The sequence below is a fragment of the Cervus elaphus genome, chromosome 1, assembly GCF_910594005.1.
Source record: "Cervus elaphus chromosome 1, mCerEla1.1, whole genome shotgun sequence".
NCBI lineage: Eukaryota > Metazoa > Chordata > Mammalia > Artiodactyla > Cervidae > Cervus > Cervus elaphus.
Genome location: NC_057815.1, coordinates 65182812 through 65199541, shown reverse-complemented (window position 1 = coordinate 65199541; position 16730 = coordinate 65182812). Strand labels below are relative to the sequence as shown.

The following is a 16730-nucleotide window of genomic DNA, read 5'->3' as shown; positions in this document are numbered from 1 at the left end:
TTCACTATCATTTACATTTAACTTTAAATTCAAGATTCTAACTTCAGCAATATGAAGTCACTACTTTGCCTAAGAAATTCTTTATTTTCTGGAGTAAATTTTAACAACTTTTTCCAATCCCTATTTTTGCCAGAGATTTCCATTAGGCTAACTGCACTGCCAGCCTATCCTAAGTATCTCCCAAGCAATCACATCAAGTGGTAGTCCACAGATTTTCATAAACAAAATCTTTCATTTCTCTATCCAGATCATTCATTTCTCTATCCAAATTCTCTCAAAAAAGCTGAAGAAAACACTAAACTCTATTGCCTCAATCTGCCATTTCACCAACAAAAATTTTATTTCTAATTGGCACACAGAATACTGAGATATACCATATAGCTCCTTAAAGAGTCCTTACTTTCAGTGATTTTTACAATTTGCCCTATCATTATTTCTATAAAGAATATCTGACCATTCAAAGGTCAATTATGAACACTGTAAATACAAGTTGAACCTTGTACTAGTTTTTTCCCCTTTTTGGCCATGGAGTGGTTTGCAGGATCTCAGTTCCCTGACTAGGGACTGAACCCAGGCCATGACAGTGAAAACCTGGAATCCTAACCACTAAGCCATCAGGAACTCCTGATGCTAGCTACTTTAATCACTTTATAAATACAAATTCAACTGGTTTGATTATAATTCAAATATAATCTAGATTTATGTTTCATGATTTTTCCTGTCTTGTTGTTTAGTCGCTAAGTCATACCGGACTCTTTTGGGAACCCACAGACTGTAGCCCACCAGGCTCCTCTGTCCATGGGATTTACAACTATTACCAGATACTGTTCTTAACACATTTCAGGAAGAGTGAGACTAACCTATGCATAACTGGAAAGAGAGGAAACTTTATAATTCATCCTGCAAAAAAATATACAGGAGACAAAAATACTCCACAAAGACTGGAAAACACTTACGTTAAACTTAATAGTAGTCCCAGTAGGAGCAGCTGTAAAACTACTTGGCCCAAAGAGAGAGCCAGATGTGCTACCAAAAGGATTAGAGGTGGTATTTGTAGTTCCAAAAAGTCCCCCACTGCTGGTACTTGTTCCAAAATCTATAAATTAGAAAGAAAAATGGGACGGTAACAGTAAAGAATTTAAGAATCTGTAACTATCTTGGAATTGGGCTGTGGCATTAGAACAGCATTACTTTCAAATCTCTCAAGCAAGTACCTTCAAGAGATATTGTGCGTGCACGCACACACACACAGAGTTAGTTCTAGGCTCAAAACCCTGAAGTAAAACAAAATCTGAATCGTTTAGTCAGCTAAGTGTCCATAAAGGCCTTCTTGGGCATACTCACACAACAAGCTGAAAGAAACAATACTCTGTTTCATCAAATATTTTACCTCATTTCTCTTGGTAAGACCATAAGCTGAATGAACTTGTCTTCTTGACGATATCTTATCACACCATTGAAACATACAAATGGTCCAATTAGGGTAATCAAACATAGGTTAATACAAAATTTCACCCAGAAAAATAATTTAGTAAAATCAGTAGGCATGTTGATCATCTACAGAAGTAAATCTACTTTTCCAAAAAGCTGAGTTTTAAATAATTACATAACAGAGAATGTAACTGCTATCTAAGGAATATATTTTTCTAAATATAAAATACTACTTCTGCACTGGGATGACCCAGAGGGATGGGATGGGGAGGGAGGTGGAAGGGGGGTTCAGGATGGGGAACACATGTAAATCCATGGCTGATTCATGTCAATGTATGGCAAAAACCACTACAATATTATAAAGTAATTAGCCTCCAACTAATAAAAATAATTGGGAAAAAAAAATACTACTTCTAAAGAAATTATACACATGGTACCAGAAATAGCAGTAAGCAATACAAAGTTATCTGCCAATACAGTAACATCCTAACACCAAGTTAAGAGGAATGTGATTTCTCACAAGCAGTCAACTATTTCTTTTCTAAAAACATGTCCTAAAACATATTTTAAAGTAAACAGGCACATCTCTTTTGAATGAGTATTTTAGAATGCATTTTATACCCTCATGGTTAGGTATTTCAACATCCCCTCAAAGAACTTTCCCTTTATAAAATAATGATAGCTGATTAACTTAACTCATTCTGCCATACTAGTGGCAGAATGGCATCAACTCACAGGGCACACCTGTGCTACTAGCAGCATTTTTGCCTCAAAGAACTGTGTGAAGTATCCCTAGGCCACATTTAGACTTAAAATGAAAGAAGCCACCAATTAAATACATTGCCCATGGCTAAGGAATGGAGACATAACTATGTCACATCCAGTACTTATCGTTTCTGTATTAGTCTCTTCAAACCAGAAGTGAAACAAAGGAAGAAGGTGCCCCTGCTGTATATTATGGTTGACTACACACATTCTCCTTGAAATTCTTCCTTCTTGATACCTATGAAGTACTCTGACCTGGCCTTTCATCTTATTCTCTGGTCATTCTGTATCAGGTGCCTCTTCCTCCGCATATTCCTTAAATACCAGTCCTCCTCAGACTTCCATTCATGGAGAGATGTCTATAACCCCTTCCCTTCCCAGCCTATTAAACTTTTCAGTATATTTTGAAGTTTTCCTCTCCCCATGTTTTTGCTGTCTGGTGAGAAGAGGGGGTGGCTGAACACAGGGAAAAGGAGAAGAGAGAACACATTCGATAAGAAAATCAAACTGTTAGAGGCAGAAGGCCAAAGATTTACTACTTACTCCCAAAGCCGGTTGGCTTATTTTGTGCAAAGGCATTGTTCTGGGATGAGAAGAGGCTGGTTCCTGTGCTTGCAGTTCCAAACAAGCTATTTGATGTTCCTGTTGATGTGCCAAACCCAAAGCCAGTGCTTGTGGAGGTAGCTGGCTGGCTAAATGAATTGGTACCAAATAAGCCTCCTGGAGAGATGGGGGGGGGGGGGGGGGGGGGAGAGTTACACAGATTGGAGTCACTAAATGAAATCCTATACCAGATATGAATAAACAAATTGTATTCCAAATAAAATCCCTACCTGGTTTGGTCTGTGAATTTCCAAACAGGCCTCCAGTATTGTTGCTAGAACCAAATGCAGATGTTCCAAACGCCCCTCCACTAGTAGTGCCAAATCCAGTATCTGATAAAACAAATTCCAGAATCAAAATAAAATCTAAACCAGGTCAATGTTTAAAAAAGAATTTCCTGGTCTGAAAACTTAGTAACAAATTATAACTTTCTGATAAAAGAGCCACTTAATAACAGTAAGTACATTCTATTAAGGATCAGAAAACCAAGAAAACTCAAAATTTATTTCTATTTTTTAGAAAATTTTAACAAGATTTTATCCTGGTCATTTTTCAAGTTATTATAAAGATCAAAGTATAAATTAATTCCTACCTAAAACTACTGGAGTGGATTTGTTCTTAATAACAGCTTAAGATTTCTCTCCCTCATTTGTTATTTTTTAAAACTTACTCTGCCCAAATGTTGAAGTTGTGCCAAAGCCACCAGTGCCACCCCCAAAGGGTGTTCCAAATGACTTATTAAACATCTTCAAAATCTTAAAAAAGCTGGAAAGAAGAAAAAATAATCACTTTTTAAAGACCATAAAATGCAGTGGAATTTTTTTCAGAAAATGTATCATTCTACAAATTTAATTAGGCCTATTCAAACTGTAACACAATGTTCACTCTCGTTCAATATCCTAAAACTTTATATGATAAAACAGACTTTGTAAAACTGAGCTAAATTGAATCAGTACCATAATGTGAAATTAAACCTTATGTTGCACCCACAACCGTCCCTTTAAAACAATGTTTTTTTGACCTTTTTAAAACATAAGCCCCCCTTTAATAAAGACATCAGGTCTACTATGCCCTATTTTGGTATGCCCCATGTAGGAAGTTATGCAGAACACTCCTTAAAAATTACAATGACATTCTGTTATCCCACTCTGAGAAGCTAAATTTTTTGTCAGGCTTTATTTTCAACAGTTTGCACTGTAAAAAGTTTTCGCCTGTATTTTTTGGTATATAAATATTGTAATATTGTTCTTCAAACTATGTACACCCCGTCCTCCCATCTCTAAACCTGAGAGATTCTGGCGCCCTGACATTCTTTTTGAGATTACTTCCTAACACTATTCTCTATGGTCCCCTGCTTACCTATCTTCTAGTACTTTTGGCAATATTATGGAACTTTTGGTCAAAACCTCCACTTCACATGAATGAGCCCCCTAAAATATCCAAACTATGTACATGGTCACTTAATGCATTGGCCAGAGTGAAAGTTTTCCCCCCACTAGATCTGAATGAAAACAAGGTAAAGGTATAGTTTTACAAAGAAGTAAACAGTTCCTGCCCCGCCCCGGTCAATAAATTTTCCTTAAATTTAAAACATCTGCTACCACGTACCTGCCAGCAGACAAGAAAATAATGAGTAAAAGTCAAAGGGAAAGTCACTCAGCCATGTCCCACTCTTTGAGACCCCACGGACTATGTAGTCCATGGAATTCTCCAGGCCAGAATACCGGACTGGGTAGCCTTTCCCTTCTCCAGGGGATCTTCCCAACCCAGGGATCAAAGCCAGGTCTCCCACACTGCAGGCAGATTCTTTACCAGCTGAGCCACAAGAGAAGCCTTAAGTAAACTACTTTTTTTTTTTTTTTTTAGTAAACTACTTTTAATATTAAAACTCAGAAAATAGACAATCATGCTTGTTTAGATTGCGACAGGTATTATGGCCTTTCTATTATTTACACATAATGAAGCACTTTTTTTCTTCTAGTAAAATCATATGCCTCATTCATATAATAAAATTAAATGTAACATGCTGAGGTGTGCCCACAGTGTTCTGGAGTCCCGTTAGCACTTTGGTATTCTAACACCCACAACACTGTGTGCAACACTGGAAAAGATGAAATAAATACTTTTACAGAAAGCAACATTCTGCCCCCTCTCCATATTCCCCTAGAAAAAAATTTCCAACACTTAGTTCTTTATTCCAACATCCAGGAATTTAATAACTTCTTCAGTTAAACAGAGCTCACTGAAACCAGCAGTTTAAGAGGGCCACATCAGAATTAGATGCAAGTTTTTCAAACTACAACCCCCTATACAACATTCCAGAAGTCAGAAACCAAAATGTCTAGGATTAGAATGGAGGCATTTGTATTCTGAAAGCCTCCTCAAATGATTCTAATGCATTTCCTTGGAACTGGGGGCTGTACTTCAGGTATTCCATCATTTCTCCTTCAGTAGTAAGATGTAGTTGAATTTTCCTGCCTTTTCAATCTACCAGGTGTCACAAAGTGATGAACTGGACCTTTACCATATCAACTGGTGACTCCCCCTTTCAAGGGAAATAATTCTTGGAAGTACTACACAGTTCATTCAGAATTGACAGTTGTGCTGGGTCAGATGTCTGGATCAACTCATTTTGATTGTTCTCTCATACTGCAGTCTTGGGTCACAGGCCCTACAGATAAAAGAAATTCACTTTCCTTTATCTGCTGACTAAAATTTTTCACCCATCACCAATAAGGCAAAAACTGAGTAATACCATTATCATGCTAAATCTGCCATTCATTTTCTTATTCAACCCTATAAACAGCAATCTATTCATGTAAATCTGATATCCTCCACAGAGCAGACATGTCAGGACTCAAATCCTCATATAGAAGATTTGTCAGTTTGGGTTTCAGTCTAGGTTCTACAGACCAAATCCACAACTTCTAATCATCAAAATTTGATTTCTAATAGTCTTATCCGAAACATACAAACCTAGCATCACACATACACTCCACAAAGGAATTTTAAGTAGTAATAAAATATCCTGAGAAATATCTCACAGTTTATAAGCTCTTACAGGTTATCTCAACAACTCTAAAAGGTGAGGTTATGCCTTACCACCTGTATTTTACAGATGAGGGAACAGGATCAGGTGTTCAACAAGCTTTCCCAAGGCCAAAGAAGGGATAAGCAGTAGCACCCCACTTTAATCTCCGATTTCCCATGGACACCCTCAATCCTAGGATGGAAGATACTAAGCAACAAGCAAGAACATGTGCAGGGTATTAAGAAAATTCATCTGTTCCAGACTAAAGAAAAAAGGCCAATACAGTTTAGACTCTTGGAAAAAAAGCTTCTCACTCAAGCTCAGCCTGTCTTTATGGTTCTGGCAAGAATGAGCTTGGCTTACTCTCAAGTCTGATCACACTGGGATTCTAAGTGTTTTTTAAAAAATTATCCCTATGGAAGCAAACCAAGATTTTACAAACAGCTTCATTCTTTTTATCATGATTGCTAGAAATTAAAGAATAGCTAATATATTAAACCCTTTGCACTTCAAATAAATCAATTTCCTGATTCTGCTATGAAATGTCAGTACCTCAGGAAAAAAAATGCCCCCCCCCCCCCCCAACCCCTGCCCCAACCAAACAACCTACTAATTCATTCTTCAAAACCTAGCTCAGGGACTTTCCTGGTGGCCCAGTGGCTAAGACTCTGTGCTCCCAATGCAGGGGGTCTAGGTCTGATCCCTGGTCAGGGAACTAGATCCCACATGCTGCCCTCGCACCACAACTAGAGAAGCCTGCACACCACAACGAAGACCCAGAGCAGCCTAGATAAATAAATTAAAAAAATAAAAATGTTTAAAAAAAAAACAAAGAAACACCTAGCCCAAATGTCATCTCTTCTATAAGCTCTTCCTAACTCCCGTTAGTAGTCACTCCTTCGGGCTTCCATAGCATAGTATGATTTATTTATACATATCTATCTTGACTCTTTCTACCATGAACCCTGTGATAACACCAACTACACAGATCTCCCTTGAGGACTGAAGGATTTGTTGTCCCAGCTGCTGAGACGTACTACCAAAAGAAAGCCTTCAGCTGTCAGTCCTCTTCAGAACTGCCTCTAATGAAAAGAGTTGCCTCACCAAGGGTCAGATCCTCTTCAGAGGACCTTTGTCGACAAAGTGATATCTCTGCTCTTTAACATGCTCTCAAGGTCTGTCATAGCTCTTCAGGGGACAGACCATATCTAAAAGCCAGACATCTTTATTCCAGCTTAGGATAATTCTGAAGAGTGATCTCAGCTTCATAGCCTACATGGATTGGCTGAGGCCTTCATTAAGATACTATCAACGCAGTTTCTCCCTCAGCCCATTCTACTTCTTTCTCTTCTTTCCCACAAGTGGTGATCCCAAGTGCACTCTCTAATAAAATTCATGCAGGATTATCTCCAATTCAGAGTTGGCTTCCCAAAGACATCAACCTCTCAACCTCCCCCAACGCAACCTGCAACACACAATGAACTCCAGGATAGGAACAGTACCATTTGTTTACTATCCCAGAACCTAACAAGCAGTCTGAAACACAGTTGTACTCATTTTCTAAATTAATGGCAATCACCACGAATGTGCTTTTAAAACTCAGTCTGAATGATCAAGTTACTTTAGAAGTAATTTCTAACTTAAAAATAAAATTATGCTAGATTAATTCTCACAACGAAAGGTAGCTGTGAAAGGAAAGATTCTTCACAGAATTTTTCATCTAAAGAGGTTGCTAAAAGGAAGAGATCACAAAATGGCTGGATACAACCAGCAGACACTTCCTTGGCCTGTATACATATACATATATATGTATGTGTGTGTGTGTGTGTATATATATGGTATATTATACACACACATATGTATTTTAAAATGTTTATGTGTATGTATATATTATCTTAAACCAGCTGATAACATTTAAAATAGGGATATATTATCATCGTCATGTGGTAGTGGATAAGAGGGGAGTTTGGGAGAGAATGGACACCTGTGTATGTACGGCTGAGTCCCTTCGCTGTTCACCTGAAACTATCACAACACTGTTAATCAGCTACACCCAATAGAGAATGTTTTTGGCGTGAAAAAAAATTAAAAATATTGCAAAAACAAGAATGGGTCATTTGTGTACCTCTCCTATCTGGCCTTAACACCAAGCTCAGTTTCCCTCATATAATAAACACATAATAAATGTACTTGTCAGTTTATCATGTAATGATGTCATCAACCTTAAATTACTCGACTAAAGTAGTGAATCAGGGCACTCAGCTAAGTACGTACCCAGGATATGGTGTATCAACAATAAGGCATCATCAAAACATTTGAACAAAGTTACCCTAAAAGAATTATTTCAAGTAAAAGATGTTCAATGAAAAAAAGGAAGTTGCAAAAAGATACAACTGGCAGATTCTTTATGTAAAATAGAAAAGATAACACAATTATTTATGGATATATATATATATGTATATGTATATATATATAGTAAAAGTAAGACTAGTAAAACACATGAAGGTGGTTACCTCTGGAGAGAGGAAGGGAAATAAGACATGGGGCAGAGAATTCAGAGGATCCAAACTTTTCGATAATGTTTACTTCCTCTATTAACAATAACAAATGAAAAAAACAACAACAACAAATGATCTAGAGGATGCAGGTATTTATATTAACTCTATTTCCATTTTAAAAATCTATTCAAAAAAGAAAAAGTAATCCAAGTGACTGAAAGGTGTAGAACTTCTAAATTCATTCACATTTAAAGGCAAAGCACATATTCAAGTCTTTATCCTTTCAAATATATTAACCTGACCCAAACTGAAATCCTCCTAGAATAAACACTAGCTAAAATTTGACTTCTTACTGTGTCCCAAGTGCAGTTCTAAGTGTTTTTTTAAATGAATTATCTCTTATAAACATCCCCCAAAATCCAATGAAATAGGTGTTTTTAATCCCTATTTTACAAACGGTGAAACTGAGACAGAAATAACTTGCCCCAAATCACAAAGCTATTATTAACTCCAGAAGCTATGCTCTGAGACTCTACAGAGTCCAGACTGCCTTAAGAAAGAACACTGACAACCAAAGGGAAATGACTTTGCACTCATTGCAAATAGGGAACCTATGAGACCAAAATTTGGCAGTATTGATCCAGCACCATTAGAAGAAAGAGACACTTCTCTGGCAAATATGGGAGATCTAGTCACCAGGAAGATATTCTCTCTTGTGGATAAACAATTTATAAGATATTGCCATGATCTCGATGAACTTTCCTACAAAGATGAACCACTTGCTTTAAGGATGAACTGACTTATTTTCATTGCAATGTATCTCTTTTTGGTATATAAGATATACTTAGAAAGAATAAATAAAAATGCAATAGTACTATATGGAAAGAGACAATGTCCTTAAATTTACTCTGTTCTCTGTTCAATCTTCTAAGTAATAATTCAGACTGTCAGATATAAGAAAGAGGTAGCCTTAGTAACAGATTAACAGTAGTCCAGTAACACTGTCCCAACTAAAGCTCAATTAACTGATGTCCAGTTTTTGTGAGCTTTGTGAACTCTGCGTTTGACAACAAAACTCAGTTTTCTTCCAGAAAAGTGGTGGACAGACCCTGAAACATGGTAACACCCAGTCAACTGCCAACTTTAAGTGCTATCTGAATGATTAAGCAAGTTTGCTGCTCTCTGACAACAGAAAATTACACAAATGGGAAGTAATTTTTTCTTTCTGCTTCACTGAGTTCCTTTGTATCAAACTCAGTAAAGAGCAAAAACACTGTTAGATGAATGGATTAGTATAGTACTTTAGTTTACAAAGTACTTTTTCATACAGTCTCTCATCTTCACAGAAGTACTAAAAAAACAAATTATCACCCACAGAAAATTGACTGACTGATAATTTTTGCCTTGGGTGGGACAGGAAGGATGCGAGTTGCTAAGACCTTCAGGTAAAACAGATTGGCTTAATCACCTAATAACATATCCCAGCAAAACCACCCACTGCTGCTGCTGCTGCTAAGTCGCTTCAGTCGTGTCCGACTCTGTGTGATCCCACAGACGGCGGCCCGCCAGGCTCCCCCATCCCTGGGATTCTCCAGGCAAGAACACTGGAGTGGGTTGCCATTTCCTTCTCCAATGCATGAAAGTGAAAAGTGAAAGTGAAGTCCCTCAGTAGGGCTTGACTCATAGCAACTCCATGGACTGCAGCCTACCAGGCTCCTCCATCCATGGGGTTTTCCAGGCAAGAGTACTGGAGTGGGTTGCCATTGCCTTCTCCCAAACCACCCACTATTCTCTTGTTTTACAATCTCCTTGTGACTGATCCCCAGATCAAGCCATACCCTTTGCTGTTGTTGTTTTTAGTCACTCAGTCATGTCCGACTCTTTTGTGACCCCATGGACTGCAGCCCATCAGGCGCCTCTGTTCAGGGGATTTCCCAGGCAAGAAAACTGGAATGGCTCGCCATTTCCTTCTCTGTACCTTTTATTATAACATTCATTTTCTCTCTAAAAACTATGTCCGCTTCTCTTTCTAAAAATTGCTACTCAAGCCTCACCTGCCTCAACATGACAGTCCCAGATTACACCCTTCAGACTCCTATCAGTATAAAAATATTTCCCCTTCCCCTCCCCCTTTCCAACCCTGATTACATAAACTAATGCCTCCCAGCTGTTTTTAGTTATGCAATATATTTGCTGTCATACCTGCCACTTGAGTGTGTAAGCTGTTTGTTGCCCTAGTAAAAATTATCGTAATTTCCCTCAATTTCTCCCACTAGTGTATAAAATTAATTTAAAATAATCCAGAGTACCTAATACAGCTCCTTCCTCATAGTGCTGAGTAGCATTTTTCATCCCCTTAACAACTCATTTTACAAACTGAAGTAGTGAAGAGTACATTAGTCTTAGAGACAAATATTTAAAACTCTCTGCCATTTAGTATGTTTGCAATTCTCTGTGAATCTAAAATTAAGTCAAAATAAAAAGGTAAAGAAGGAATAAAAGACCGCAGCTACTTGCTACTGTGTAACTGTAGTTATGATATTCAACCTCAGATCTCAATTTCTAATACCTGAATGGCAGGGATTATACAGCCTACGCCAAAGGATTGTTAGAACAAAGATGCCTCAAACTAGAGCTCCTCAAGAGCAGATTTCAGTTTAGTTTTACAATATTTTAAATTAGAAAATCAATCACTCTAAACTTAGGTTGATCAGTGCCAAGCCAGAACTCCAAACATAATAAGACTTATTTCCCAATACTGTTGGTGTCACCTACTGACCATTTAAAACAACCGTGAAGCACCACAGCAAAAAATGAAAACAATTACCTCCCCAAACAATATACTGAGGGCACTCTGATTATTCACTCACTCCTGCTCATTTCGCATTTGCCAGCCTTTCTAACTACTCACATTAATATAAAAATTTTATGTATTTATCTTCGGCCATGCTGGGTCTTTGTTGCTGCCCAAGAGTTTTCTCTAGTTGCAGTGTACAGGGGCTCTCTTTTCATTGCAGTGGTTTCTCTTGTTGCAGAGCTGCAGAGCATGGGCTCTACGGTATAAGGGCTCAGTGGCTGTGGCTAAGGGCTTAGCTGCTCCACAGCATGTGGAATCTTCCTGGACCAAGAATCGAATCTGGTGTCCCCTACACTGGCAGGTGGATTCTTAACGCCTGGATCACCAGGGAAATCCTCACATCTTTTTAATTTACAAAACCATTTGCCTATTTCTTAAGTTTATTCCATCTAGCAAGGTTAGGTGTGCAGATACTAGTAATCTTTGTGTAAAAGAAGTACATGGAAGTAGTCTAAACAAAGGTGTGAAGTAATGAGTGATTCTGATACATACTCATGAAGGATGAACTGTTTTCTTCCTGAACAGGCTAATTTAGGCAATTATATTCCCCTTGATCAGAAGTGTCATCCATAAAACAGACGGCACAAAAGCTGCTCTAGTGAAGTAAAGAGGGATGGGGACACAACAGAACCTCATCAGTGAACACCTTCAAAGAAGCTTATGGCTGTATGAACCAAGTGTGAAAAATCACTGTCTTATATTAGTAGTTCTCAAGGCTCCTAGAAGTCCCCAAAACCTTTTTCAGGGGGCCCATGAAGTAAAAGCTACTTTTATAATAATCCTAAGACATTATTTGTCTTTTTGAAAAAACTGTGCTGGGATGTCCCTAGTGGTCCAGTGGTTAAGACTCTGTGCCGATAATGCAGGGGGTGCAGATTTGATCCCTGGACAAGGAACTAAAATCCCACATGCCCCACGGCCAAAAGATTAGAAAAAATAAAAAATAAAAAAAAACTGTGCTGACCTCTGCACCTAATGGTATATAAAACTGCTAGAACCGAACACAAAACAAAACAATGGCCCCAAACTGTAGAGTCACTGGATTCTTCACTGCCACTCACTCACAGCACACATAAAAATCTACTTTCACTTGAATGTCCTTGATAGAGCAGTAAATTATTTACTGTATTAACTCAACATTTCAGGGCACATCTTTTCAATATTGTGTGTGATTATTCTGGGAGATGAAGTGGGAAATACTCAAAAGCACTTCTACATGTTAAACTACAAGGGCTGCCCCAACAAAAAAAAGTTGAGTGAATACAAAGCGGAACCAACAGATTTTTCTTCATGGAACACAATTTTCATTTCAAAGAATAAATGAGAAACTATGTTTACTAAGATTTGAAGCAAAAATTGGAATCTTGAAAACCTGTGTACACCACTACGAGCTTGCTAGCTTCCCAATTTTTAAAAGACTTACCTGATGAAATGTGTGGAAATATGAGCAACCGTAAATCTGTCAACATTTGCAAGAGCTACATGACTCAGTGAATCAATGATTCCCCTGTTGTTGTTTAGTCCCTAAGTCATATCTGACTCTTGCAATTCCATGGACTGTAACCTTCCAGTCTCCTCTGTCCATGAGATTTCCCAGGTAAGAATACGAGAGTGGGTTGCCATTTCCTTCTCCAAGGGACCTTCCTGACCCAGGATTGAACCCACATCTCCTGCATTGGCAGGCAGATTCTTTACCACCGTGCCACCTGGGAAGCCCAATAATTCCTAATGACCAATATGTGATATCATAAAATCATGCTTGCACCCATTCAAAGTGCAAGACAGACCAATGAATTTTAACATGAACATTGTACACAAGTTCAGTGATACGGTTTCAGGTCTGAGTGTAGTGTCAAAGGAGAAATCTACAATTATGTGAAAAGGTTATTAAAGCACTTTTTCCAGGACTTCCCTGACGGTCCAATGGTTAAGACTCCATGCTCCCAAAGTAGGGGGCACAGGTTTGATCCCTGGTCAGGGAGCTAAGGTCCTACAGACCACCCAGTGAAGCCAATAAATAAATAAAATAATAAACCAGTCCTCCCTTTTCCAATTACTATGTATCTGTATGAGGCTGGATTTCCTTCACGTACTTCAACTAAAATAACATACCAATCATCTGAATGCATAAAGTCTGCAAACTCAGTGGTCTTCTGTTAAGCCAGACATTAAAAAGATTTGCAAAAATGCAAAACAATGCCACTTTTATCACTAAATTTTTTAGTAACTTTTCCTAAAGTTGTTATTTATATTAGCAAAATAATTATTTAAATAAATCTTTTCAAAATTGGTCTGTTTCTAGTAAATATTAAGCCACATAAACAAAACCTGTTCGGCGTCTGCAATGATTAAAGCATAAAGTAGTCCCAAGACCTCAAACTTGAACTGTTAGAGCCCCCTTCTAATCATCCGACTCCAGTTCCACCTTTTCCAACTCACCCTACTACCTCCCAGCTTCAGTCTTAGGACCAGATATAGCATCCCATTTAATTGTATCAATTCAAGTATAAGCTCTTTTGCCTTCTTCCACAAAAAATGAAATAAATATTGCTCTATTTACCCAATGACCTACCCCCTTTTCAAACAGGACTCTTTAATTTCTCCTATCCCAGAGAAAGGGAGGCTACCACAGACATGAAGAGAGAAACTAAAGAAAGCAACTCTAGTACTCTTTTCAGCTTCCCATCCCAGATTTTGACAATTTAAGGGTTTTCAAGGATATCTTAACCAAATGCAACTTATTAGCTGACTCCACAAACATAGACAAAGTATGATAAAGGTAAGATTTTTTTATTGAAATATTGGGAACATTCTCTGTAAAGCAGCAGTCTCACTGAGAGGCAGTTTTGCCTCCCAAGTAACATTTGACAATGTTTGAAGACATTCTTGATTGTTAAATCTTGGGGAGGGGTGTTATGAGTATCTCATGGGTAAAATACACAAATGAAAAATACTTAGGTTCAATTCTAAACACAGAGAATGTGCCAAATTCTCAAGAAACATTGTTTATATACTTTGTCTCTAATACCTATTGTTAAATCTCTAAATATCTTATTCCCTTAAGCTTTGAACAGATTGCATAATTATAGATGTTACTCTTTATTTACTGGAAATTTAACATCAGTATTACCCCCTACTTCCTAAGGTTACTTACTACTATAAAAATATCACAATGAAGTAACAATTCCAAGCTATGAATTTGGTTCCCTAAAGGTTGTGCTTGTTATTAGCTATCTAGGAGCAAGTGGACATGAATAGTCAGGTATTAAAGTACAACATAACACACAAATGGTATGGGTCCTCCTATCTGGGCCTGGTATTTCAGGAGTACACAAACACCTAGCCTCTTTATAGACTATTTTTAGGCTTAACTCCTTCAATTTGTTTATCCTTTCAGGCAAGCACACTTACTGAAAGGTTACTATGTGAAAAGCAAACTGAATACAAGACAAAAAATTTTTTACCAGTCTAATAAAAAGACACAGCTGAAATACAAAATGACTGGTGTCATAAACAGAAGTATCAAATAAGTGTTATAGAAGGCTGCAGGGGAAAGAATGCCAGGAGACGCTTCCCAGAAGAGAAAATGGCACAGAAAACACACCCTGTTCCCCTCTTAGTATCAAGACTACAATTCTCTTCTGCTCTTAAACACTATATTTCTCAATTTTTGCTTCGTCATCAAAACAAGAGGAAAGTGGTGAGTCAAAAAATAAATTTATCAAAAGTATTTCCCAGGACCTCCTTCCTGTCCAACTTCTGGTTTGTTTTCTATATATTCAAACTTCTTCAACAAGTTCCACACACACCATCTGTCATAACAAGTGTTTCTTTCTCAATTTATAAGACTATCACAGGGAATGATCACTGCTCTCTTCTTTCTTCCTTAGCTTCTTCTCCCAAAATAGTTTAATCTTCTCACCTTATTCTATTAGTTTTCGAATTCGGATACTTTAATTTTCTCACCTTATCCTATTAGTTTTCGAATTCGGTAAGACAGGAGTTATGAGTCCCAAGAAACAAGAAGTACCAAATGACTGCTGTGTATCTTTCTAAGTCTTGTCCATATTTCCTGTTTTCTATTTCAACTCTACTGTAGCTCACTAACTGGACCCTTTCTTCTGAATACTCAGCAGCTGACACAAATAAAAATTTCAGACCCAGATCAGGAAACTAGCCACTGACATGTAGCCTTATCAATTCATTCCCAATACGTGATACCCCTGATGTTCTTCAACTTTTAAGTTTAGTTCTCATGGCCTAGGTTAGGGTTCCACTAACGAAGCGTTTGCCTTACGGTGAACTGGGCGGGTAGCAACCAAATCAGAAACGAAGGATACAGAAAACTAGGTTTCTGTTTCCAACTACTCAATGTCACCATCTTAACCCCTCCACTTTTCTAAAGGGAATTCCTCAGTAATGGGGGGCTAGAACGCCCAGGGAGGGCAGTATAGCAGAAAAATTTCTGGCTTTTTCTAGTACTGTTTCTTCTCTGGGCCTCAGCTTCTCCACCTATGAAACTTGCACGTGATATGGGCTAGGGGAATTGACTTAATTTCCAAGGTCCTTACGGCTAGAGTAAGTAATCCAGAAACCTCACCGTTTCTCGTCTAGCTTTATGTGGGACACGTGGGAGAACAAAAAGTAAGGTTTCACTCCATTAAATGACCTTAATTTTCTCAGATACAGTTTTAATAAGCTCACAAACTCCCGACCCACTCACCCTCCCCTGGGGTTGCAAATCTCTCCTTGGAGAAGCCAAAACAAATAAAGCCCAATCCCGCACGATGATCAGGGAAGTGCTGAGGAAACCGTCCTTCAGGGTTTCAAGGCGCTGCTCCCGCAAAGGGCCTGCCCACCTAATCACTGCCGGGCAAATGAATGAGTACAATCTGCTAGAGAAGCGCTCACTCAAGGGAGGCTTTAACGCGAGACCCCCGGGCCCAGACCCCACAGAGAGCAATCCCTCCTCAGAGCCTGAAGGGCCAGGCCTCGGGCCCGGAAGTCGCGGGCCCCGCCCCCTCCCTCAGGGCAGAAGGTGCGCGCTAGGGCGCGAGACTCGGGCGCGGAGAGGGCCTGGGACGCCCCGCGCACCCGCCTCCCAGAGTGGAGGAGGAGCCTGCCGGTCTCTGGCCTCCACCACCCCGGTCCCCGACTTACCGCGATGCGGTCGGGGAGGGAAAGTGTCAGGAGTGAGGGTCTAGGCCGGACCACCACCCGCCGCTCAGAGAGCAGCGCGCGGCCGCCACGAAACCGTCGCCGCCGTCGCCAGCACCGATACCGACCGCCGCTCCGGGCGCAGCGCGTAGAGGGCCCGACTGCGTCACACGCCGCCCGCCGTCAGAGGCTCGCTGCGAGCGCTCCGCCCTCGCTGTCTGTGCATTGGCAGACGCAGCCGCCACTCTACATCCGCCCTGTTATTCATTGGACCACGGGTCTTTTGAAACCGAACGTGAGGGTTGTCTTTGGGAGACTAGGAGAGGGGGAAGAGGCGGGACCGAAGGATTAGGGGGAGGAAAGGGGAGGGGTGGTGAGGGGGGGACAT

At 39.3% G+C, this 16730-nt stretch overlaps 1 protein-coding gene across 3 annotated transcripts in view; it reads right to left on the bottom strand.

Annotated features, from left to right (window-relative positions):
• NUP98 (nucleoporin 98 and 96 precursor) overlaps positions 1-16607 on the bottom strand; it is a 90763-nt gene extending 74156 nt beyond the window's left edge. Inside the window, exons 1-5 of one of the 3 annotated variants that reach the window (XM_043905809.1) lie at positions 16346-16607; positions 3470-3564; positions 3030-3131; positions 2740-2916; positions 957-1096 (exon numbers count right to left, since the gene is read on the bottom strand). In XM_043905809.1, coding sequence (XP_043761744.1) covers positions 957-1096; positions 2740-2916; positions 3030-3131; positions 3470-3545 — 495 coding nt within the window. In that variant the 5' untranslated portion in view covers positions 3546-3564; positions 16346-16607. The remainder of the gene's footprint in view (positions 1-956; positions 1097-2739; positions 2917-3029; positions 3132-3469; positions 3565-16345) is intronic. The other 2 variants (XM_043905811.1, XM_043905810.1) reach the window with 2 other exon arrangements.
• Between the last annotated feature and the right edge of the window lie 123 nt (positions 16608-16730).